At 42.1% G+C, this 25,734-nt stretch overlaps 1 protein-coding gene across 4 annotated transcripts in view; it reads left to right on the forward strand.

Moving 5' to 3' along the window:
* MAP3K13 (mitogen-activated protein kinase kinase kinase 13) overlaps positions 1-25,734 on the forward strand; it is a 197,552-nt gene that overhangs the window by 141,455 nt on the left and 30,363 nt on the right. For all 4 annotated transcript variants that reach the window (XM_089332064.1, XM_008266584.5, XM_008266585.5 and 1 more), the window contains 6 exons: positions 2,658-3,214; positions 15,314-15,497; positions 19,068-19,259; positions 20,724-20,882; positions 23,476-23,634; positions 24,193-24,301. In XM_089332064.1, coding sequence (XP_089188190.1) covers positions 2,740-3,214; positions 15,314-15,497; positions 19,068-19,259; positions 20,724-20,882; positions 23,476-23,634; positions 24,193-24,301 — 1,278 coding nt within the window. In that variant the 5' untranslated portion in view covers positions 2,658-2,739. The remainder of the gene's footprint in view (positions 1-2,657; positions 3,215-15,313; positions 15,498-19,067; positions 19,260-20,723; positions 20,883-23,475; positions 23,635-24,192; positions 24,302-25,734) is intronic.

A 25,734-nucleotide genomic window follows, 5' to 3' on the forward strand; every position in this document is an offset into this window, starting at 1 on the left:
TTGACTCATGATAAGTACTGAGGTGTCAGCCTTTGTCAGTCTGTCTTTTGCCCCCTTTGCAAAGTGAGGTCATTTTTTTTATTAACTTTTATTTAATGAATATAAATTTCCAAAGTACAGCTTATGGATTACAATGGCTTTCCCCCTCCCACCTGCAACCCTCTCATTTCCTGCTCCTTCTCCCCTTCCATTCACATCAAGATTCATTTTCAATTCTCTTTATATACAGATCAGTTTAGTATATATTAAGTAAAGATTTCAACAGTTTGCACCCACGCAGAAACACAAAGTGAAAAATACTGTTTGAGTACTAGTTACATCATTAAATCACAATGTACAGCACATTAAGGACAGAGATCCTACATGAGGAATAAGTGCACAGTGACTCCTGTTGTTGACTTAACAAATTGACACTCTTGTTTATGGCATCAGTAATCACCCTAGGCTCGTGTCATGAATTGCCAAGGCTATGGAAGCCTTTTGAGTTCACCAACTCTGATCATATTTAGACAAGGTCATAGTCAAAGTGGAAGTTCTCTCCTCCCTTCAGAGAAAGGTATTTCCTTCTTTGAAGACCTGTTCTTTCCACTGGGATCTCACTCATGGAGATCTTTCATTTAGTGTTTTTTTTTGTTTTTTTTTTGCCAGAGTGTCTTGGCTTTCTATGCCTGAAATACTCTCATGGGCTTTTCAGCTGGATAAAGTGAGGTCATCTTTATAACCAGGCTTTAACACACTCTGCTTAATACAGAGTTTAGGAAAGAAGGATTATTAAATAGGGATTTGCAAAGAAAGTAAATACCTAATAACACACCTTGAATGAACTTAAAATTGACTTTGCATGAACTGGTGAATCTCAGAACTACAAGATGAGCTTTATTTTCAGAGATTAGGTGGCCCCAAGGAAATAGTGGTAATAGATCAGAAGCAAAGGACAAACATGGGTGGGTGTTGTGCACAGTGGATTTAACTACTACTTGGGATGCCTGCGTCCCATATCAAAGTGTCCGATTCAAGTTCCAGCTACTCTGCGCTTCCTGAAAAGCAGTAGATGATGGCTCAGGTACCTCCCGGGTTTGTGCCACCCACACGGAGTTCCTGGCTTCTGGCTTTGTCTTGGCCTAGCCCCAGCTGTTGAAAGCATTTTGAGTCATGAACTAGTAGATGACAGATATCTCTCTTTCTCTTTCTCTCTCTTTGTGTGTGTGTCTCAGTCACTCTTTCAAATAAAAATAAATAAATTCTAAAAAAAAAAAAAAAAAGAACAAACTTAAAGAGCTGTTGCTTTGTTGTTTTGCCCAGAGTTGGTGCAGTGCAATAACAACAAATTCTGCAACTCAGGAGTTTGTCTTGTGATATATACAAGACAATTATCTACAGGAGTTAATGAATGCTTTAGAAAGTGAAACAATTGGCCAGCGCTGTGGCTCACTAGGCTAATCCTCCACCTGTGGTGCCAGCACACTGGGTTCTAGTCCCGGTTGGGGCGCTGGATTCTGTCCCGGTCACTCCTCTTCCAGTCCAGCTCTCTGCTGTGGCCCGGGAAGGCAGTGGAGGATGGTCCAAGTGCTTGGGCCCTGCACCCGCATGGGAAGCACCAGGCTCCTGGCTTCGAATCAGCATGGTGCGCCAGCCGCAGCAGCCATTGGGGGGTGAACCAGCGGAGAAAAGGAAGACCTTTCTCTCCGTCCGTCTCTCTCTCTCTCACTGTCCACTCTGCCTGTCAAAAAAAAAAAAAAAAAGTGAAACAATGGATAAAACATTAAAACCAAGAGAAAAGATTAGTAGCGACTTAAAATAATACAAGATGTGACTTCTAATAAAAATATGTATATTATATCACAACAACTTCATTTTGCTTCTGGAAAGAGAAATAATTTTTTTCTGATTAAAAGTGTGATAGATGGGGCCTGCCCTGTGGCAAAGTGGGTAAAGCCGCAATCTGCAGGGCTGGCATCTCATATGGGCACTGGTTTGAGTCCCGGCTGCTCCTCTTCTGAGCCAGCTCCCTGCTGATGTGCCTGGGAAAACAGTGGAGGATGGCCCAAGTCCTTAGGCCCCGGCACCCAACGTGGGAGACCCAGAGGAAGCTCCAGGCTCCTGGCTTTGGATTGACCTAGTTCCAGCCTTTGTGGCCATTTAGGGAGTAAACTGACAGCTCTCTCTGCCTCTGCCTCTCTGTAACTCTGCCTTTAAAATAAATAAATAATTCATAAAAAAAAAGAATGAAGAGGAACAACTGTGCTTAAAAAAAAGTATAACGGATATGATATAAAATGCATGGAATACCTTGAAAATCACAACCATATAAATCGCTCCCAAATCTAGCACCTAAAGTTAAATGTTGTTAATTCTTTGCCTGCATCCTTCTAGACTTTTTTCTTTTATAGTGTGTTTGTGTGTATTTAAAAATTTTTTAATGTTCCATATATTGTTATAACTTACCTTTTAAATATGAATATGTCATGAATGTTTTCTGATGCTAGTAACTACTCTCATACAACATAATTTTTCACTGCTGCACAGAATTCCATCATGTGGAATAAACCAGTTTAACTAATCCTCATTGTTTCATCGCCTTTATTTTATAAACAGAAGTATAATAGTGTGGATCTAAAGAAAAGGACGATCTCATGTCTTCCCCCTGTATTCCTCAGGTTTTGGAGCCCTCTCTTACATCAGAACTGTTTTCTACAAATCTGAGTGTCATCTCAGGCCCTCGGTCACACTCATGGCACGATGGCCAGCCCTCAGGAGCACCTGAGCTGCTCCTCTTCTCCACATCTATCCTTGAGTGAAAACAAAACCTTCAGTGGATTACAAGATGAGCTCACAGCCATGGGGAACCACTCTGCACCCAAGCTGCTCGAGGACCAGCAGGAAAAGGGGGTGGTGCAAACAGAGCTCATGGAGAGCGTGAGCAGCCCCGTCACTGCAGCTGTGTTGACCAGCATAAGCGAGGATTCCAGGGACCAGTTTGAGAACAGTGTTCTTCAGCTGAGGGAACAAGATGACCCAGACGTGGCTGTGTCTCAGGGGAATGGCCACACTGTGGATGGAGAGAGCACGAGCGGAACAGAAGATGTCAAGATTCAGTTCAGCAGGTCGGGCAGTGGCAGTGGTGGCTTTCTTGAAGGACTCTTTGGTTGCTTGAGGCCTGTGTGGAACATCATTGGGAAGGCATATTCCACTGATTACAAATTACAGCAGCAAGGTAAGCCACAGTGTGGACTAGGGAGATATTTCTTGGATGATCACACCATCACCACTGCTGCCATTACTTCTGTGACAAGTAACTAGAAAATTTTTTACCTGCATGTAGGTAAATTAAAGAAGTAGGCCAGGGACTAGCATTGTGGCATAGTGGTTGGGCTACTGTCTACAATGCCAGCATCTCATATAGGCACTTGTTTGAGTCCAGTCTGCTCCACTTCCAATCTAGCTCCCTGCTAATGTGCCTAGTAAGGCAGTAGAAAATGGCCCAACTCCTTGGGCCCCTGCCACCCATGTAGGAGACCTGAATGGAGCTTCCAGTACCTAGCTTCAACCTGGACCAGCCCTAGCCATTGAGGCCATTTGTGAAGTAGACCAGCAGATGGAAGATTGATCTCTCTCTTTTCTCTGTGTCACTCTTCCTTTCAAGTAAATAAATAAATAAATAAATAAATCATAAAAAAAAAAAAATAAGGAGGCCAAAGCAATGTCATGTTCTTGGATCCAGGTGCAGCAGGGCTGATTTCTTCTGAGGCCCCTCTCATTGGCTTGTAGTTGGCTGCCTTCCCCCTCTGTCTTCACACAGTCACCCCCTGCATGGGTCTGTGTCCTAACCTCTGTTTATGAGCATAGCAGTCATATTGGCTTAGGGCCCATCCCAAAGACCTTGTTTTAGCTTAGTCACTGCTCTAAAACCCTGTCTCCAAATGAAGTCACACTCTGAGTTGCTGGGCATGAGGAGTCCAAGATCAAGGCACCAGCAGGTGGTAAAGGCCTTCTTTCTGCTCCCTACATAGAAGGCGGGGGTGGGCCGGGACAAAAAGAAAAGGGATGAGGTTCCTTTGCATGATGGAGATCCCATCTGTTGTAGTCACCTGGTCTAGTGGTGTCCAAAGTAGAATACATACAAGAAAATTCATGGGGCCATAAGAATAAAATATTAGAGCTTCTGTTTATTTTATTTCACCCTGTAAAATTTCTACTTTCATCCATTTTTCAGATGCATTTGATATTTTAATATAGTTGTACAGATATATAATTTATAAGTAAATCATGTGGATGATGTTTATATATTTTTATACACCACCAAAAAAGTCTGATGGCCACTAGCCTAATTCAAAACCAGAGGGCACATGGCAATGCCCCTGAAGATAACAAGGCTACAGAGGTTGCAATGAAAAGGAATTACTTTATTGTAGTCAAGGCATAGAACACACATTTTGAGGAAATTAAATAGCTTGAAAGACGTTATTTCTATATCCCACAACTTTTTAAAAAGTAAGTTTTTAAATGTCAGCATTCTGTATATAACAGATTCATATATTACAATTCAAGTGCTATGCTTTTGAAGTAAAGAGAACACATGGCCCTGGTGTTCTTTTTTTAAAAAAGTTGTATTTGTTTATTAATTTGAAAGGCAGAGTAACAAAGAGGGAGAGAGAAAGAGAGCCAGAGAGAGAAAGACAAGGCAAAAGAGAGAGATAGCACTCATGTGCACAGAGAGATCTTCCATCCTCTGGTTCTCTCCCCAAATGGCCACAACAGCCAGAGCTGGGCCAGGCCAAAGCCTGGAGCTAGGAATTCCATCCAGATCTCCCACACGGGTGGCAGGGACCCCAGTACTTGGGACATCATCTACTGCCTTCTGATAGTAACAGGAAGCTGGATTGAAGTGAAGCTGCTGGGACTCAAACCAGGACTCTGTCTAATATGGGATCACAAGCCATAGCTTCAGCTGGGTGCCACAGACCTACTATTCTTTATGACCTCACTTTTATTCTTTTTTTTTTTTTTTTTGACAGGCAGAGTGGATAGCGAGAGAGAGAGACAGAGAGAAAGGTCTTCCTTTTTGCCATTGGTTCACCCTCCAATGGCCGCCGCGGCCGGCGCGCTGGGCCAGTGCACTGCGCTGATCCGAAGGCAGGAGCCAGGTGCTTCTCCTGGTCTCCCATGGGGTGCAGGGCCCAAGCACCTGGGCCATTCTCCACTGCACTCCCTGGCCACAGCAGAGAGCTGGCCTGGAAGAGGGGCAACCGGGACAGAATCCGGCGCCCCAACCGGGACTAGAACCCTGTGTGCTGGTGCCACAAGGCGGAGGATTAGCCTATTAGCCACAGCGCCAGCCCGACAGCCTCTTAAATATAATTCTTTAACATCATTGTTAATGTTTATAAAATATTAAATTGTATGAATGCACTCATACCTATTTAAACAATCACCTATCATTTAATACTTGTTTACATTTTTGGTGATTGTAATCCACATTTAAAGGAACATTGAATTTCTTTACTTCTGCACATACTTTGTTTAGTTCTTAAGACAAATTCCTAGAAGAGGAATAGTTGGGCTCAAAAGACTTTTTTTTTTTAAGAATTTGTTAATTGGGGCTTGAAACAACTTATTCCTTTTTTTTTTTTTTTTAACAATTTTGTTTATTTATTTGAGAAGCACAGTCAGAAGCAGAGAGAAGTCTTCCATCTGCTGGTTCACTCTCCAAATGACCACAGTGGCTGGAGCTGAGCCAGTCCAAAGCCAGGAGCCAGGAACTTCCTCGGGGTCTCCCACATGGTAGCAGGGCCCAAGCACTTGGACCATACTCCATTGCTTTCCCAGGCTGTCAGCAAGGAGCTAGATCAGAAAATGGAGCAGCTGGGACTCGAACCAGGACCCAAATAAGATGCTGGCACTGCAGGTGGAGGCTTAACCTACTACGCCACAGTGCTTGGTCCTGAAACACTTGTTTTTAAGACTTTTGATAAATATGTTTGTAGCCTTATGTCAATTATTCTGTTTTTATTAAATCTCTCATCAAAAAAATCTAGAAAGGAAAAATATGGACCAAAATTAGGTTAGGTTATTTTATAACTGGATTTCAAACCCTTCCTTAAAAGTGTATTCATCTCTTTTAGTCAAAACTATTGACAGCTTTCCCATAACAGCCAGTCAGCATCAGTCACCATAAATTACGTTTCTTATGCAATCTCTTTTTCCTATTTCAGAAACACTTTCCCTTAAACCAAATGCCACCTTCTCCCTTTGTATTCATTCTCCATAAACTTATTGGGATTTACTGGCCTGTCGATTCCAGGTACTTCTCAGGGTTGCTTGGCCGTCCGTTCCTGCTCTTTGCAGAAATTCTCGGTCAGTCCCAGGTTTTATGTGTGTGTATCTACCTGTCTTGTGGTCTCTCTCTTTCATCCATATTCCAATATCTTGTATATGCAACCCTCGGTGTCCCTCCCTGATTTCAAGGAAACTACAACTTGTCTGTGACACAAAGGTTGAAGATTCCTATATTAACCAATATTATTATTTTTAAAATTGTGAATAAAGATAAAACAAAGAGGAAAATCAAAATCATTTGTCATCCTACAACCCAGAGATAACTGTTCTTAATTTATTGTATTTTTAAAAGTTCTCAGGGCCAGTGCTATGGCATATTAGGTTAAATCTCTGTGGCGCCGGCATCCCATGTGGGCACCAGTTTTGAGTCCCAGCAGCTCCACTTCCAATCCAGCTCCCTTCTAAATGGCCTGGGAAAGCAGTAGAAGATGGCCCAAAATGCTTAGGCCCCTGCACCCATGTGGGAGACCCAGAAGAAACTCTTGGTTCCTGGTTTCAGATTGGCTTAGCTCTGGCCATTACAGCTATTTGGGGAGTGAACTAGCGGATGCAAGACCTCTTTCTCTGTCTCTCCTTCTCTCTGTAACTCTCTCTCTCAGATAAATAAATAAATCTTTTTAAAAAAAAAAATAGTTCGGCCGGCGCCGTGGCTCACTAGGCTAATCCTCCACCTTGTGGTGCCGGCACACCGGGTTCTAGTCCCAGTCGGGGCGCCGGATTCTGTCCCGGTTGCCCCTCTTCCAGGCCAGCTCTCTGCTGTGGCCAGGGAGTGCAGTGGAGGATGGCCCAAGTGCTTGGGCCCTGCACCCCATGGGAGACCAGGAGAAGCACCTGGCTCCTGCCATCAGATGAGCGCGGTGCGCTTGCCGCGGCGGCCATTGGAGGGTGAACCAACAGCAAAGGAAGACCTTTCTCTCTGTCTCTCTCTCTCTCACTGTCCACTCTGCCTGTCAAAAAAAAAAAAAATTTCCCATGTTTTCTTATAAGACACAAAACCTAATGTGTATATCTGCTTATGTGATAAACTGCATTTGATTTTTAGGCTCTCCACTTGCCCAGTCTCATACTTAATTTAGTGATAATTTGGAGATCTTGGAATTCAAACACATCAGTGGGATTCAGACTCACAAGAAGTTCAACAGACACATCCTAGATGTCTGCTAAAAATGAACCTTTAAAATGCTTTTACTGTTCCAAAAGCTTGTACTTAATTTGTCTCCCAGTTGATTATGTGGCTTTCAGAGAGGCTTACTTCAGGAATAAGTAAGAAGCAGGCCTAGTCGGCTTAAAATTCTTTCAAAAGTATAGCAGGTGTCTACCTCTTTTGATAGATTACAGTATACTGCCTATTGAGGGCTGATGTTGCTATGGTACAGAAAAGAGATTTGCTAGCCAGAAACTTAGTGTTTTCCTTGTCAGCTCTGGGATCAGGAGCTAATCTTTAATCCTGCATCTAACAGACTTGTCCCTACATTTGGTACTTAGGAGAAAATTTCACTACTTTTTTTTTAATGTTTAATAATGTCTTAATCTCCCTTTTAGTATGAGATCCAATTAAGGCAGTATGTGTAATTGAAATCTTTTATTGCCAAATAGTTTCCAGTCTCAAAGCTAGTAACTGTCATAGCCATGTCTGAATAAACAAAGGAGAACTGCTGCCTTGAAGTGGGTGGACATGTGGCATTTTCTTAGTCCTAGGGATCATGGTGGGTGTTGGAATGAAGACAGTAGTCATAGTGATGAATCAAAGAGACGACAGAAGCCGGGAAGGGTACCAATGGGGACCAAAAAAAAAAAAAAAAAAAAAGCAGCAAAAAGTCTAGGACTCACCCTGGAGAGAGCGTGGATAGTCCTCTATCATTATGAGGTTAATTATCTCACTCATTGAAATCTAGGCTGCAATTTTGTACATCCTTATCCTTACTTCCTTTCTTCTGCCGATTTCCCATTCCTTGGCTCCCCGCTAGATGTTGACAGGGACTTTGAGATGGGACAAAAAAGAATGAATTCACACCAATCAGTTTTATTTCTGGTAATTAGTTCTAGTAAAAAGATTGATAGGGACAAGGCAGTAATATTACTTTATTTTACATTGAATTACCAATGCTATCCCCTTTATTTTCTCAATGATAGTTAAGACTTGGCTGAATACAGCTCAGTAGCAAAGGACTGAGTAACAATTGGTAGAGGAAATTTTTCTCCTTCTTCTTTTTTTTTTTAAGTTTTATTTATTTAGGGGCCAGTGCTGTGGCATAGCAGCCTGGCTGCTCCACTTCCAATCCAGCTCTCTGCTATGGCCTGGGAAAACAGTGGAAGATGGCCTTACTGCTTGGGCCCCTGCACCGATATGGGAGACCCAGAAGAAGCCCCTGGCTCCTGGCTTCGGATCAGCCCAGCTCCAGCCGTTTCGACTGTTTGGCAGGGAGGGCACAAGCCAGTTGATGGAAGATCCCCCTCTGCCTCTGCCTCTGCTTCTCTGTGACTCTGCCTTTTAATTAAATAAATAAATATTTTTTAATATTTTATTTATTTATTTGAGAGGTAGAATTACAGAGGGGGGAAAGACAGAGAGAAAGATCTTCCATCCACTGGTTCACTCCCCAAATAGCCTCAACGGCCAGAGCTGCGCCAATCCAAAGCCAGGAACCAGGAGCTTCCTCCAGGTCTCCCACTGGAGTGCAGGGGCTGAAGCACTTGGGCCATCTTCTACTGCTTTCCCAGGCCATAGCAGAGAGCTGGATCAGAAGAGGAACAGCCAGGACACATACTGGAGCCTATGTGGAATGCTGGCACCACAGGCGAAAGCTTATCCTACTATACCACAGCGCTGGCCCAAAATAAATAAATCTTGAAAAAAATTTATTTTATTTATTTGAAAGAACCATTTAAGAGAAGAAAGAAGGAGAGATTGCATATCTTCTAGTTCACTCCCCAAATGATTGGGCCAGGCAGAAGCCAGGAGCGAGGAGCTTCTTCTGGGTCTCCCACATGGGTGCAGGAACCCAGGCACTTGGGCCCTTCTCTGCTGCTTTCCCAGGCACATTAGCAGAGAGCTGGATCAGAAGTAGAACAGCCAAGACTCGAACCAGCACCCATAAAGGATGCAGGCCGAGGTTTTAACCTGCTATTCCATAGCACCGGCACCAAGAATTTTATTCTTTATTAATAATATCCTGAACACTTGGTATTTGAGTGCCATATGTATTTGTCATTTGTATTTTAATAATAAATTTATTTCTCATTTTATTAAAATACTAATAGGAATTATTTCTTAAAAAAATTATGTTGGGACCGGCGCTGTGGCATAGTGGGTAAAGCAGCCTCCTGCAGTGCCAGCATCCCATATGGGCACCAGTTCAAGTCCCAGTTTCTCCACTTCCAATCCAGCTCTCTACTGTGGCTTGGGAAAGCAGTGGAAGGTGGCCCAAGTCCTTGAGCCCCTGCACCCGCATGGGAGACCTGGAAGAAGCTCCTTGCTCCTGGCATTGGATAGGTACAGCTTTGGCTGTTGTGGCCAACTGGGGAGTGAACCAGAGGATGGAAGACCTCTCTCTCTGCCTCTACCTCTTCTTCTTTCTCTCTGTGTAACTCTGACTTTCAAATAAATAAATCTTTTAAAAAACAAACAAAAAATGATAAATTACAATGTAAGCACCATAAAGCAATATGAAAAGAAAGCACTACTGAATAAATTATTTTGGAATCACTACTAAATAGCTGTATGGAAAAATTAATTTATATCTATCTTCACATCATACCTCAAAGTAAACTCCAGGGGGCTGGTGTTGTTGTGTAAAAGGTAAAGCCGCCACCTTCAGTGCCTGCATCCCATATGGGTGCCACTTCTAGTCTCGCCTGCTCCACTTCCGATCCAGCTCTCTGCTGTGGCCTGGGAAAGCACTAGAAGATGACCCAAGTCCTTGGGTCCCTGCACCCATGTGGGAGACCCAGAAGAAGCTCCTAGCTTCTGGCTTTGGATTGGCCCAGCTCGGCCATTGCGGCCATTTGGAGATGGAAGGCTTCTCTGTCTCTCTCTGCCTCTGTTTCTGTAGCTCTGCCTTTGAAATAAATAAACAAATCTTTAAAAAAATAAACTCCAGATGGATGTAAAGATTAAATTTTTAAAAATCAGCTGTAGATACCTGATAGAAGATAGGCTAGTCAGTGGAAGAAAGTACGAAAGAAATGATGTACAGCTGCATAAGGAGCCTTCAAAAAGTTCATGGAAAATTCATATTATGAAAAAACTATGCATGGTCTTAAATTTTGGACAAAAATAAATTTCATCTCTTAATTCCATTTTCCCATAAACTTTTTGAAATAGCCTCATATTAAATATTCTGTTAAAAAAATAAAATTGAAAGGCAAAGGCTTATAAAACTAGTTTCTTCATCTGAATCAAAGACATACATAGGGAGCTTCTTTGAGTTTATAAAAACTTCAAGACCCTGGCCGGCGCCGTGGCTCAATAGGCTAATCCTCCACCATGCAGTGCCAGCACACCGGGTTCTAGTCCCGGTCGGGGCGCAGGATTCTGTTCCCGTTTCCCCCTTCCAGGCCAGCTCTCTGCTATGGCCCAGGAGTGCAGTGGAGGATGGCCCAAGTGCTTGGACCCTGCACCCGCATGGGAGACCAGGGGAAGCACCTGGCTCCTTGCTTCGGAGCAGCGTGATGTGCCGGTTGCAGCGCGCCGGCCGCGGCGGCCATTGGAGGGTGAACCAATGGCAAAAAGGAAGACCTTTCTCTCTGTCTCTCTCTCTCACTATCCACTCTGCCTGTCAAAAAAAAAAAAAAAACCTTCAAGACCCTAATAGATAAATGAGCAAAAGGGTTTTGAAAATTCATACAAAGCACATGTGAGTATAAAACAAATGTGGAGGAAATATTCTACATCACTGGCAATTAAACTAGCATAAACTTATAGAACACTATCCCTAATTAGCTTACAAACAGGGCCGGCACTGTGCGCAGCGGGTTGTCGCCCTGGCCTGAAGCACTGGCATCCTATATGGGTGCTGGTTCGAGACCCAGCTGCTCCTCTTCCAGTCTAGCTCTCTGCTATGGCCTGGGAAAGCAGTAGAAGATGGCCCAAGTCCTTGGGCCCCTGCACCTGTGTGGGAGACCCGGAAGAAGCTCCTGGCTCCTGGTTTCAGATCGGCACAACTCCAGCAATTGCGGCCAACTGGGGAGTGAACCAGCAGATGGATGGAAGACACCTCTCTCTCTCTCTCTGCCTCTGCCTCTCCTCTCTCTGTAACTGTGACTTTCAAATAAATAAATAAACCTTTAAGAAAAAAAAAGTCTCTCCCCTTCTGACTATAACCCTGCCTCTCAAAAGAAAAAAAAAAAACAAACACAAGGTTATAGCCAAAAAAAAGTCAGTGCTCACATTCTCTATTGGCAAAGTTGTGCAAGCAACATATTCAGACATTGCCACTGTCTAGCAAAATGCTTTTGGGTAGCAATTCGGAATGTATGTACCAGAGGCTGGAAACTACTCCTTAACCTAGGGATTGATGCTGAGGAAATAATATAAAGAAACAGTGTCAAATTTAAACTGACAAAACAAAAGATAGAATCACTTAATCACACACAGAAAAGGCAAGAGAGTATAATAAACAGCTGCTGAAACTTTTAAGACTGTGGCTATCTGAAGAACACATATTAACAGGGGTGGGGAACTTCTGGCCCATGGACCATATTAAGGGTTACGAAGTCATTTGGTCTGGTCTTGCCAAGGCAACCACAGTGGGGACTTGAATTTCAATAAATCTATAGCAGGTTAATAAAAAATATTTTATTTATTTATTTGAGAGGCAGAGTTACAGACAGTGAGAGGTAGAGAGAGAGAGGTCCTCCATCCACTTGTTCACTCCCCAGATGGCCACAATGGCTGGAGCTGTGTCAATCCGAAGCCAGGAGCCTACTCCCGGTCCCCCATGCGGGTGCAGAGGCCCAAGGACCTGGGCCATCCTCCACCACCTTCCCAGGCCACAGCAGAGAGCTGGATGGGAAGAGGAACAGCCAGGACTAGAACCAGAGTCCATATGGTATGCCGACACCGCAGGTGGAGGATTAACCTACTGCGCCACAGCACCGGCCCCAATAGCAGGTTAATTTTTAAATTGATAGTTTTGTATGGCCAAAAGTGATGGAAAAAAGTGAGAGAAAAGATTCCCCAGCCCTAGTCCATAACACATGAAAAAAGAAAAATTACATATCACATGCAACAGTTACACAGCTGTAAACAAGGCTGAACGCTAGAAGGGAAGATGACAAGTGGAGATGGAATTTAAGATAAAATATGTTTTTCTGATTTTTATAATCTTTTTTAAGCTTATAATATGTAATAATAAATAAAGATTGAGTCAACAGGGAAAAAGTCACCCAAACGTTGGCCTAATTTTAGTATTGTATTAAAATTAGAGTGACTTGCCGGCACCGCGGCTCAACAGGCTAATCCTCCACCTAGCAGCGCCGGCACACCAGGTTCTAGTCCCGGTCGGGGCTCCGGATTCTGTCCCGGTTGCCCCTCTTCCAGGCCAGCTCTCTGCTGTGGCCAGGGAGTGCAGTGGAGGATGGCCCAAGTGCTTGGGCCCTGCACCCCATGAGAGACCAGGTTAAGCACCTGGCTCCTGCCTTCGGATCAGCACGGTGCGCCAGCCACGGTGGCCATTGCAGGGTGAACCAACGGCAAAAGGAAGACCTTTCTCTCTGTCTCTCTCTCTCCCTGTCCACTCTGCCTGTCAGGAAAAAAAAAAAAAAATTAGAGTGACTTGATCTTTGTAAGGTTATTTAACATATGCTGTCCTGTTATATTCTTGCCCCAGAATCCTGTAATAGTACTTTATTCAGCCCCCAAAATGGTCGAAATGCTGTCTTCAGTTCTTCCCTGGAACCCTTTTGAGGAAGATTCCCTTACAGTAGGCCAGCAACATCCTCCTACTGTGTGTGCTGCATAGGATTGTGGGGATGAGAATGGGATGTCATGGGCCTCTTGATACTTGCTGTAAAAACTCTGAAGATACTGAAAACAGTGAAGCTTTAACTCACTGTTTCCTCCCAGATCTCACCTGGTATTACTTGTTTTTTTGGTGATTTCATATGTGTGAGCTATTTGTAGTTTGGACAGATGTAACTTTCTATAGCATTTGTTCAATTTCAATAGAACAGAAACCTACAGTATTGCTTGTATCAGGATAATGGGTCAAATGCCCATCCCACAACCACCCTATTTTTTTCTATATGTAATATATGTCATTATATTTGTGTCTTTAAAAGTTTATTTTATTTTTATGTATTTGAAAAAGCAGTGGAGAGAGAGAAAGAGATCTCCTATCCACTGGTTTATTTCCCAAATGCCTGCAGCAGCTGGGGCTAGGCCAGGTTGAAGTCAGGAGCTAGGAACTTCATCCAGGTCTCCCATGTGGGTGGCAGGGACCCAAGTACTTGAGCCATCACCTTCTGCCTCCCAGGGTGCACATTAGCAGGAAGCTGAATTGGAAGTGCAGATGGGACTCGATCTCAGGCACTCAGTTATGGGTTGTGAGCATCCTGAGTGGCAGCTTAACCCACTGCATCACAACGCCTTCCCCTTTCTTCCTCTTTTTATAATTTATTTATTTTTATTTATTTGAAAGGGAGAGATGTATTAGTTATATTCTGAAGGTTAAGAATTAGCTATTGTAATGATAAGTTACATTTTATTAAGAACCTACAGAACTTATTTTCTCTTGAGGTAGAGAAAATTAGAGAATAGGAAAATGTACTTCTAGATACTGACAAATGTTTTCTGCTCTTGCTTCATCCATGCTGTAGCGAATGGGTTGATTTGCTTTCAACACCAGAATTTCTTCAAAGCTAACTCAACACTTCTTTGTTCTATGTTCTGCAGACAGTGGCCTTTTAGTGATCTGACAAGAATCTCACATAACCTTTAATACCGTTATCCTCCTCCTTACTCCTCAGGGCTCTGAGTTCTTTGATGTTCATTTCTTCCCTGTGACAGTGTCCTAGTAAAAGGGGACCAGGAGAATGATCAAAGGAGTCTCTTTTTTTTTTTTTCTAGTGTTCATAAGGTTAAAAAGCACACATTGATTGAATTTTTGAAGCGTTTTGTTTGAAATAGTATTTTTTATTATAAAAGTAACATAGGCTTGTGATTAAAAAATTGTTTTACACAGAAAAGGAATATAATGTGAAACTACAACAATACCACCACTTAGAAATAACTCTGTTAAATTTTTGATGCAAAAAAAAGCAAGCTCTAAGGAAAATAGAAATGTGAAAATGCTGCATTTGTGTAAGCAGATCGTGACCAATGGCCCTCGGTTAGTCTGTGAGCGGCGATGTGGTCCGGCAGACAAAGCACCGTCCCTGAAATCATCTAATTCTGGGGTTGTGGGCCCAGTTCTGCCACTTCCCAGCTCTCTGACTTGGAGAAATCTACTTAATTACCTGATTCCTTAGTTTTCTCATATTTAAAAACCTATAATAAGACAAGACTAGTAGGACTACTATAAAGATTAAGCATATGATATATGTAGAACACTATGCTAGTGCCTGATATATAGTAAGTACTCAATAGAAGGTAAGTACTAAGATAAGAAGAATGCATAATTAGGCTCTTAGGAAAGAATCATTGGGGTGTGGAAACAGGTGAATTGACTGAACACGCATGCTTCAGTGAGAAGACGGGGCTGCAGGACTGTCCGGATGTTTGGTCTGGAGGAGAGCATATTGGAGATTTCTGATCTGTTTGACTTCAGTGGTTAAAAGTTGATAGAATTGGGTCTGTATGCATATATGATTATATGCCATACCAGGGCCCACAGAAAGGCCTACTTTTTGGTAGAAGACAGGGGCTAGAGATCACTCTTGGTGACAGTGGCATGGGTGCCTTCAGAATGGCCTCACAGAATAGTTCCTCAGCAAATTCTGAGATTCCTTCAAGTTTATTTCTTGCTCGTGTGCCTAGATACTTGGGAAGTGCCATTTGAGGAGATCTCAGAGCTGCAGTGGCTGGGTAGTGGAGCCCAAGGAGCTGTCTTCTTGGGCAAGTTTCGAGCAGAAGAGGTGGCCATCAAGAAAGTGAGAGAGCAGAATGAGACGGATATCAAGCATCTGAGGAAGCTGAAGCACCCCAACATCATCGCATTCAAGTAGGTGAAGGCTTTTTCTTCTTTTTAAGAAATAGAGAATTTTTTCTCCCAATATATTACACATAAGTACCTGCTTTGAAAGATGTTTCAAAAACACTCCATAGCCTATGCTAGGTGCTTCAAGAGGGTACCAAAGGGCCATTAAAACTGAGTCATGTCCATAAGCATCTTATAATGCAGTAGTTCATTTTGCCAGAGCATGTGCCGCTTAGAAAGAACTCAGCCACTCAGCTTTCTGAATCTAGTGATAATAGTTATGATAATCGTGTTACACATTATAGTCATTTCTCAAGGTGACTGTTTCCAAGAGTATGTGACTATTTCTTTGTAGTCTAGATTATTATTTTCATATCAACTGGGATCCCTAACAGGAGGAAGAGGGTCAAAGATAAACTTGTAGAAGTCACCGAACTTGGAAATGTTGAGCTCCAAATATTCTATTTGAACCTTCCCCTTGACTTTCTTCCCTTGCCAGCCTTTACATGCTATCATAGACCTGAACAAATGTACAGCTAAGTGACTGTAGCAAAGGGAGGGTGAAGAGTAGGAAAAGCAGCCTTTAGGTAAGATGATAGTTTAGAAACAGAGGCTCTTGGTATACCTGATACTCGGAAAGTAGTGTGACCAATGAGGCTACCAATGAGTAGAAATAAAATAACTTACAGATCCCCCTTCCCTAAAGTAGAAGGAACTTCTCTCAGCCCCAAGAGGGATCCTTTCTTGATAAAACTCGTAAAGCTACAACTATCATATGGTAAACCTCAGTTGGAATCACATCTTCAAAGTCAAGATAGAAATCGCTGGTACAGGTAGGGAGTTTAAATCAGTGCTGAGATTGAATTTTGATTCCCAAGCAAAATCCATTCTGGCAGTGAAAAGATGTATGACAAGCCGGCGCCGCGGCTCACTAGGCTAATCCTCCGCCTAGCGGCGCCGGCACACCGGGTTCTAGTCCCGGTCGGGGCGCCGGATTCTGTCCCGGTTGCCCCTCTTCCAGGCCAGCTCTCTGCTGTGGCCAGGGAGTGCAGTGGAGGATGGCCCAGGTGCTTGGGCCCTGCACCCCGTGGGAGACCAGGAAAAGCACCTGGCTCCTGGCTCCTGCCATCGGATCAGCGCGGTGCGCCGGCCGCAGCGCGCCGGCCGCGGTGGCCATTGGAGGGTGAACCAACGGCAAAAGGAAGACCTTTCTCTCTGTCTCTCTCTCTCACTGTCCACTCTGCCTGTCAAAAAAAAAAAAAAAAAAAAAAAAGATGTATGACAAAAAGAGAAATATCCTGCCAGGATCTGAGAGACTGAAAGAAACTTTGGATTCATTTCCTTGTAAAGGGACATTCATGCAGAGGACATGGGAGACAGTGTCAGTTGCTATAGTAATTTCATCACTGGCAGTCCTATTAAGGCCAAGCGGATGTGCAGCCACAATGAAATGCTATAGAGATCAGTAACAATGTTTCCAAGGGTGATAAATTTCCAAAGATAACAGGAGGATTATTTTAGACAAACAAATGAATAGAGACCCTCTTGTTTCCTTCACCAAGACAGCCATATACTATACCCTCCTAAAGGGGACAAAAGGCCAAGGGCTTTTTAAAAAATATTTTATTTATTTATTTTGAAAGATATAGTTACACACAGAGAGAGGGAAAGACAAAGAGAGAGGTCTCCCATCTGCTGGTTCACTCCCCTAATGGCTACAGTGGCTGGAGCTGAGCTGATCCAAAGCCAGGAGCCAGGAGCTTCTTCCAGGTCTCCCACACAGGTGCAGGGGCCCAAGCACTTGGGCCATCTTCTACTGTTTTCCCAGGCCATGGCAGAGAGCTGGATTGGAAGAGGAGCAGCTAGGACTCAAACCAGCACCCCTTTGGGATGCTGGCACTACAGCAGAGATGCCCACTACACCACAGTGTCAGCCCCAAACAAAGGATTTTTAAACTTAGATCACTGGGACATCAAGTTGGACACAGAATACTCTAATGATTAGCATGGATGTTTGGCCTCCTGAAGTGAACTAGGCTGTGTGTTCCAAAAAGTGGGCCTTCTAGCAGGATGCCCTGGGCAACTGGAGGTAGAAATGTGTCCTGAAAGGGTGAAGGTATGAGAAGCATTATTTTTCCTTTCTTTATTTTTGCTTCTTCCATGTTCCTCCATCTTTTTCCCACTTCACCCTTCCAACCCTCCTACCTGCCTATGCAGTTTTCAGCCTTGTTGGTCAAGCATTGCCATGCTAGTGCCAACTCTCTGTGCTCAAGATACTTGAGTAGTCTTTACCTCTTCATGGGAAACAATAGTGAGACTGTGTCCCTGGCCCATTACCCCATGCTCTTGGGGCATTGTACAGTGTTGTGTTTGCTGCCATCTGTGCCATGTGTTGCTTGGCCAATGAATCAAATTCAGAACTGTCTGGAAGATGGGAGAGCATGATTAGATTTTAACAGATCTGTCTTTGGATACTGATTTCTGTGCTTACAGCTTTTTTTGATGCTAGCCAGAGCCATATACAGAAGGGAAAGTGCAAAATAATATTATGTTCTTTTTTCCTTCCAATTTTTTAAATATTCTTTTAAGAAAACCCAACCTGACTATTCTTAATGGAATTCAGTGCCAAGGGAAGAAAAGGTAGCAATTAGAAGTGATTATAGAACTGTTATTTATAGCTTCTAAGAAGCCTTGCAGCCTTGTAGGGCTGATGGAGTGATTGCTTCTCATTCGTCAGTCAAGAAAGATGAAAAGTACGTAGTGTTGTCACTGCTAGACCGTTTCTGTGTTTGTGTGACAAGTTAAAACACAGTGGAGCAGAATGCTGAGTATCCTCAAACAACTATTTTTCTTCAACACATTACATTATTTATTCCCTATTCATTATTTCTGTCATGATAATTAAATTATCTACTTGTACCTACTGTATGATTCTCCTCCACTGAGCTCTCCTTAAAGTCAAATCACAGAAACTTGGAAGAAAAAATTTTGTTAGAAATCAAGAGAATTCTGGGTAGCCTTGAAAATGAGAGGGGAGTAACAGGAACAGCTTTGTGGCATGTGACCGGCACAAAAAGGCAGGGAAATTGCAGATGAATTATACTTCTTCATATGCCGCTATTGTTGCATGTCCTTAACATGATAAGTGCCTCAAGCATGCTCTCGAAAGTCTTTCCTGACCTATGGCAGCCTAAGAGACAGGAGACGAACTGGTGGCTGGCTGAAGACTTTAACTGGGTGTCATAGCCTACACAAACCTCAAGAGAGGGTGCTCTTTGCCCCAGAATGGAATGGTTCCACAGAAAACCACCAGACACAGCACAGCGTGTGGTATCTGGAGTGAACAAAACAGAAATCTATGTGCCTAATAGAGAAACCTGTAGACTTGGGGGAGAGGGGTGGTTTAATAATAGTTTCTGTATCCATGTTAAAAAATAATTTGGATATTATTAGTTACATTATTATTACATGTATTAGTGTACATTCATTCTGTTCGTATCTTCTTAAAGTTAATAAATATTCTTAAAATATAAATGTAAATATAAATATGTTTGTATGTATGTATTTATGCACTTGTTTGTGTTTTCTTGAAAGGGGTGTTTGTACTCAGGCCCCATGTTACTGTATCATCATGGAATACTGTGCTCATGGCCAACTCTATGAGGTCTTGCGAGCTGGCAGGAAGATCACACCTCGACTGCTGGTAGACTGGTCCACAGGGATTGCAAGTGGAATGAATTATTTGCATCTCCATAAGATTATTCATCGTGATCTCAAATCACCAAAGTGAGTTCTAGAGCTTATTTTCCAGCTATTTTGTTTTGTTGTTGGGAAATAGGAATTTGTATCAACCACAGTTAAAGTTTTCATACATTATATTATATATATATATTCGTTTTTGTTGTTTTTTTTAATGGATTGTGACAAATATACTAATATGTTTAAAAACAGGGGAAGCTGGATATGGGATATATGAGAAATCTTTGTACAACTATACCATATCTGTTTTGTAAATTTAAAACTATTCTGAAATAATAAAAAACTTCATCACTCTAAAAATTATTTATTTTCATGTACTTGAAAGGCAGAGCAATAGAGAGACAAGAGAGAGCTTCCATCTGCTAGTTGACTCCCCCAAATGCCCACAACAGCCAGAGCTGGGCTGAGTTGAGCCAAGAGCCAGGAACTCCATCTGAGTGTCTCATGTGGGTAGCAGAGTTCCAAGCACTTGAGCCATCATTTGCTCCTTCCCAGGGTACATTAGCAGAAATCTGGATAGGAGATGGAGCAACTAAGATGTTTATTGAGCGTGGGTGCTTTACGTATCTTATATCATTTAATTCAAAATTTAATTTAAAATGAAAATTCTACGAGGTCATTAGTTCAGGCCCATTAATCCCTTTTTCAAAACTCTTAGAGACAGGTAACTTCAGAAAGGTGACATAGGCATCCATCATGACTGGTGCCCAAACTGTCACCAGCCACATTCACATATCTATAGTGGAACCTGTGATAGTCACACAAAATAGGATGAAGTTTGCTTTATACATACGAAAAAATATTCACAGGGGCCAGCGTTGTGGCACAGCAAGTTAAGCTGCCACGTAGGATGCCCACATCCCATAACCGAGTGCTGGTTCTAGTCCTGGCTACTCTGCTTCTGATCCAGCTCGCTGCTAATGTTCCTAGTAAGCTGCAGATGATGGTTAAGTACTTGAGTCCCTCCTACCAGGTGGAGTTCTTGGCTCATAGTTTTGGCCTGGCCCAGTCCTGGCTCTGGCAACCATCTGGGGAGTGAACCAGCAGATGCAAGATCTCTCCCTCCTTTCTCTCTCCCTCTCTCATGTAACTTTGCCTTTCAAATAAATAAATATATCTTTTTTAAAATCGTAAACCATTTTGAAAGCTTTTTGCCTTTCTGAATTGTGGATAAGATGCTATGACTTGAATTGCCTCCATCTTACAGATGAGAAAACTGGCTTAGAAGAATAGGTAATTTGGCAAAGATCACATAGTTAGCAGGCGGTGGAAGCAGGATAAAACCAGGTGTTAAAAGTGCACTCTGCTAAGCTTCCTCACAAATACGAATGATGCTTTTTCTAATGCATAGCTAATGCTCTGGTAATATTCGAAATTACAGGTTGAATTCTGCAAAGTAGGAGGCAGTGAGCAAAACCTTCAGTTGCCATTTAGAGTCATGGTTTTCATTAGTACTAATGATCTGGATGTTTTCTTTATTTCTTTTTAAAGTGTCTTAGTGACTCACACAGATGCAGTAAAAATTTCAGATTTTGGGACATCTAAGGAACTCAGCGATAAAAGTACCAAGATGTCCTTTGCTGGCACCGTTGCATGGATGGCGCCAGAGGTGATACGGAATGAACCTGTCTCAGAAAAAGTCGACATCTGGTGAGTGACATCACTTGTGCCAATCAGAAAGCCTTTTCCCACTTTCACCCTCTTAACACTTTTATCCTGCAACACTTTTATTTCCCCAGAATATTCTTCAGTGTTGCTCACTTCTGGTTGATTACTGTCTCATTATCTGAGGAACCACCCAGTATGATATTTGGTGAGAAAGAGTAGAGGGGAGTAAGGGTGAATATCCATTCAGTAGATCAGTAGTTTGGGGGGCCTTCAGAGAACATTCAAAACCTTCTGGAAAACAAAGTTTACTCTAGATGGCCATCTAGTATAGAAGTCTTTCTGAAATGTACTGCATAATCACCACGTGTCTTGAGGAAAGTACATTAAACAACGTTTATCTGTTCTTGATGACTCATACGTGATGACACAAATCAGTAACATTTTGCTGTCATAGAGTTCAGTGTTCTAGACTTATTTTAAGGACATAAGTAAGACCATTTGCTCTTTTATTGAACAGCCTCTATGAGCTGTGCTTTGTTTGTTTATCAGTATCAGTTTTTCCTCTGAAGTTTCCCCTGCAGTTGCTTTTTTCCCCCTTAAAATTGGCGAGTAGTAGCTTTCAGGCTTAAAACCAAACAAATAACAAATGTTAACATTGCGTGTAGAGGGGCTGGTGCTATGGCATAGCAGGTGGAGCCACCACTTGCAGTGTCGGCATCCCATATGGGCACTGGTTCAAGTCCTGGCTGCTCCTCTTCCAATCCAGCTCTCTGCGGGGGCATTTTGGAGGATGGCTCATGTCTTAGGGCCCCTGCACCTGCATGGAAGACCCAGAGGAAGCTCCTGGCTCCTGACTTCGGGTCGGCTCAGTTCCAGCCATTGCAGTCATCTGGGAAGTTAACCAGCAGATGGAAGACCTCTTTCTCTCTGTCTCTCTCTGCATCTCTGTAGCTCTGCCTTTCAAATAAATAAATAATTTTTTTTAAAAATTGCATGTAGGGGCCAGGATTGTGATATAGCAGGTTAAGCCACTGTCTATAATACCACCATCCAATATGGGCACTGGTTTTGAGTCCTGGCTACTCTACTTCCAATCCAGCTCCCTGTTTATGTGCCTGGGAAAGCAGCAGAAAATGGCCCAAGTCCTTGGGCCCCTGTACCCACAAGGGAGATCCAGATGGGGTTCTAGGCTCCTGGCTTCTGGCTGGCCCGGCCCTGGCTATTGAAGCCATCTGGGGAGTGAACCAGTGGATGGAAGATCTCTTTCTCTCTCTTCTGTTTCTATCTGCCTTTCAAATAAATACATAAATTTTCTAAAAAAAATTGCATGTCAAACTAGAGTAATAGGATAACTAAGTAAATAAAAAGAAATGTGGGAACATTTGTCACTCATAAGATTATTACCAAAGTGTCCTTCCTAGGGAATATACCAATTTAAGTTGCCACCAAAATAGAGTATGAGGGTTTTCTCAGCTTTACCAACAAAATGTGTTAAACTTAGGAACTTTGGCCAAGCATGTAGGTAAACAATGGTATCTTGGGTACATTTCAATTTGTATTCCTTTTATTATAAGCAAAGTTATGCATATTTTGGTATGTTCAAGAGCCAATTGTAATTTCTTAGTTGTGAGCACTCACATTCTTTGCTCAAATTTCTGGTCTTCATTCTCATTAATTAATGAATATTTTATAGAGTAATAACAATTATTATATAAAAGGTTAGCCAAAATGTGTTTTAAAATACAATTTGATTTATCAGTCTTTCCTTCTATGGCATCTAGGTTTCATAGTTAGAAAAGCCTTTTATCACCCAGGGTTATAATAGAAATCTCCCCTCGAAGGTTTCTTTTAGGATTTTTATTATTTCATTTATCACATTTAAATATTTGATCCATTTATAATTTATATTGATGTATGGTGTAGATTTAATCTGTTCACTGTTGTCCCAACAACATTCATTGAGTCAGTTTTTCCCTACATCACTTCTCTCATGTAAGTATACCCAATGTCTGTATACATTTGGTCCATTTATGGATTTATTTAAATAAAAAAGATTTAATTATTTATTTGAAAGTCAGAGTTGTAGAGAGAACAAGAGAGATAGAGAATGATAGAGATCTTCCGTCCACTGGTTCACTCCCTAGGTGACCACAACAGCCATGGCTGGGCCAGACTGAAGCCAAGAGCTTCATCCAGGTCTTCCATGTTGGTGGCAAGGGCCCAAACACTTGGGCCATCTTCCACTGCTTTCCCCAGTCCATTAGCAGGGAGCTGAATTGGAAGTGGAACAGCCAGGACTCAAGCTGGCACCTGTATGGAATGCTGGCATCACTGGCGGTGGTTTTACCCATTATACCATAAAGCTTGCCCCTATTTCTGTATTTCTATTCCCGTCCATTAGTCTGGCTGTTTATTCTGGCACCAGAATTAATTATTGAGGCCCTGTGATAATATATTTTAATATCTGGAAGTGTTGGTTACCCCTTAAAGTTTTCCTGGATATTTCTGTTTTTCTTATGACAATATTACAATTTTTAAATTAGGTGTGTGCTTCATTTGATTAAACTTAATAAATAATAGACATAGAAACAAGTGTTTCTGAAATGTCTTGAACCTGTTCCTGGTATCACCATAGGTCTTTTGGAGTGGTGCTTTGGGAGCTGTTGACAGGGGAGATTCCTTACAAAGATGTAGATTCTTCAGCCATCATTTGGGGTGTTGGAAGCAATAGCCTGCACCTTCCAGTTCCTTCCACCTGCCCTGATGGATTCAAGATCCTTATGAAACAGACATGGTAAGAAATATGTTTTCCCCACTCTTTTTACCTTCTTCCTCAAAAGTATATATAAAACTCTATAACAGCAGGGAAGTCTTTAACATGTATTTGAAGAGATCACCTTAGAGTGAAGACTAGGAGCTGTGGAGTTTGAGAATTTTGGGGCTGAAATGCTAACTGCCCTTCTCCAACTTGTGATTTTGGGCATGTCACCCAAGAGTCAACTTTCTCATCTGTAAAATAGTGACAGCACCTATTCCTAGAGTTGTTGTATACCAACTAATTAAAATTTATGAAGAAAAATTTTTGTATGATGTCTTGAAATAGTAGGCTTTAGTAAATGATGACTATTATTACTTTACCATCTAGATGGATTATCATCCAATAGTTCACTGATTCTAGGTTTCCATTTCATCATCAGATATTATCTCATAATTACATTTTCCTTTTGCTCTTCAGTACATGAAAACTGACATATGGCCAATTTGGAGTAAATACCTTTTCTAAAAGTTCCATAGAGTATGCATCCTCTTGGACACAACTTCCGAAACACGCAGCTGTCTTTTTTACTTTCAGGCAGAGTAAACCTCGCAATCGGCCTTCCTTTCGGCAGACACTCATGCATTTAGATATCGCGTCCGCAGACGTCCTCGCCACCCCACAGGAAACTTACTTCAAGTCTCAGGTAAGCCAGGAAACTTCCTGCCAGGTGCTGTGGACAGATGGACAGTTATTGGGTGAGACAAGTAACTCTTACAAGGGGGCCATTCTCCTCCCTACAACAGTTATGTAACTCTATTCATGGTGAGACAGTGATTGTGATACTTCATGTATATGACATTTGGGAGTTTTTCAAAGCGTTTAGCCTATATTGTTATCTCACTCAAAAGGAACACATCAGAATGTCATCCTTATAGCAGGATCCAGTGAAATTGTTGAAGAAAAAAGGAAAAATTAATGTGAAAACTATAATGTATGAAATTTGACATAGAATTACTGCTGACCTTAATGAAAATATTACTTTCCTTGAAGTAGAAAAGTAGAAAAGCTTTCCTTGAAGTATAGAAGAGGAAAGTTTAAAACCAGAAAGCACACATGATACAATTAGGCCCAGAGAGACTCTTTTCCCTAACTCTAAGTGTGTCACAAGTAGTTCCAAATAAAACATGATTTAATGTATGTGTTGGTCTTCGTACTGTACTAAAATCATCCCAAAACTTATAGCTTAAGACAAGAAGCATTTATTTAATTCATGATTCTATGGGTTGGTAATTTGGGCTTGACCCTTCTCCTTCTCCTGTTGGCTTTGACTGACTCACGTAGGTGTCTGCAAGTCCATTGCCTGGTTGGCTGGCAGGTGGTCCTGAGATAGCCTCACCCACAAGCCAGGCAATAGCCTGGTCATTGGCTGGAGCACCTCAGTTGCCTCCACAGCCTCTTCAGCAGGCTAGCCTGAGCTTGGTCACGTCGAGTTCCCAAAATAACAGATGCAACAAGCGAGCACCCCACAAGATACAAGTGATTTTCAAGCCTGTGTTTGCATCATGTCTGTTAATGTCCCATTGTCCAAAGCAACTCGAAGTACAACCTAGAGTCTAGAGATTGAGAAACAGTTCTCACCTGTTGACAAGAGAATCTACAACAGCACGTTGTAAGGGCACGAATCTAGAAAGGGGGAATTGTGGCTCTTAAATGAAAAGGTTGTAAATGTCATAAGGATTGATGGTCTCACCATCATCACTGTGAATAAGGAGTGGCAAGCAAGGAGTAAGGGCCTTACCCCTACCAGGCCCAGAAAATATCAAAAGGGGTGAAACCATGGCTTTGAGGAACCTAATTTATAGCTTTGTGCTTACAGATTTAACTATTGTATTACTGAATTTCTTATTTTTTTCTTTTAGCTTTTTTACTGTGTTTCTAAAATGAATTTTTGTAACATGAACATCCATCTCCCCATTGACTTCTAGTATCATTTCAAACATTTGTCTTTAGAAAAGATATTTTATTACCAGTTGACTAAAAAAGACTAAAATACAAAGAAAGTTAACTCGGGAAAAGAAAATGTATAGCTACATATTTTAAAGCTAATAATGAGAAAAATGTTAATGAAACAAAATA

This window comes from Oryctolagus cuniculus, chromosome 4, assembly GCF_051225735.1.
Source record: "Oryctolagus cuniculus isolate XC-2025 breed Fujian yellow rabbit chromosome 4, ASM5122573v1, whole genome shotgun sequence".
NCBI classification, from domain to species: Eukaryota; Metazoa; Chordata; class Mammalia; order Lagomorpha; family Leporidae; genus Oryctolagus; species Oryctolagus cuniculus.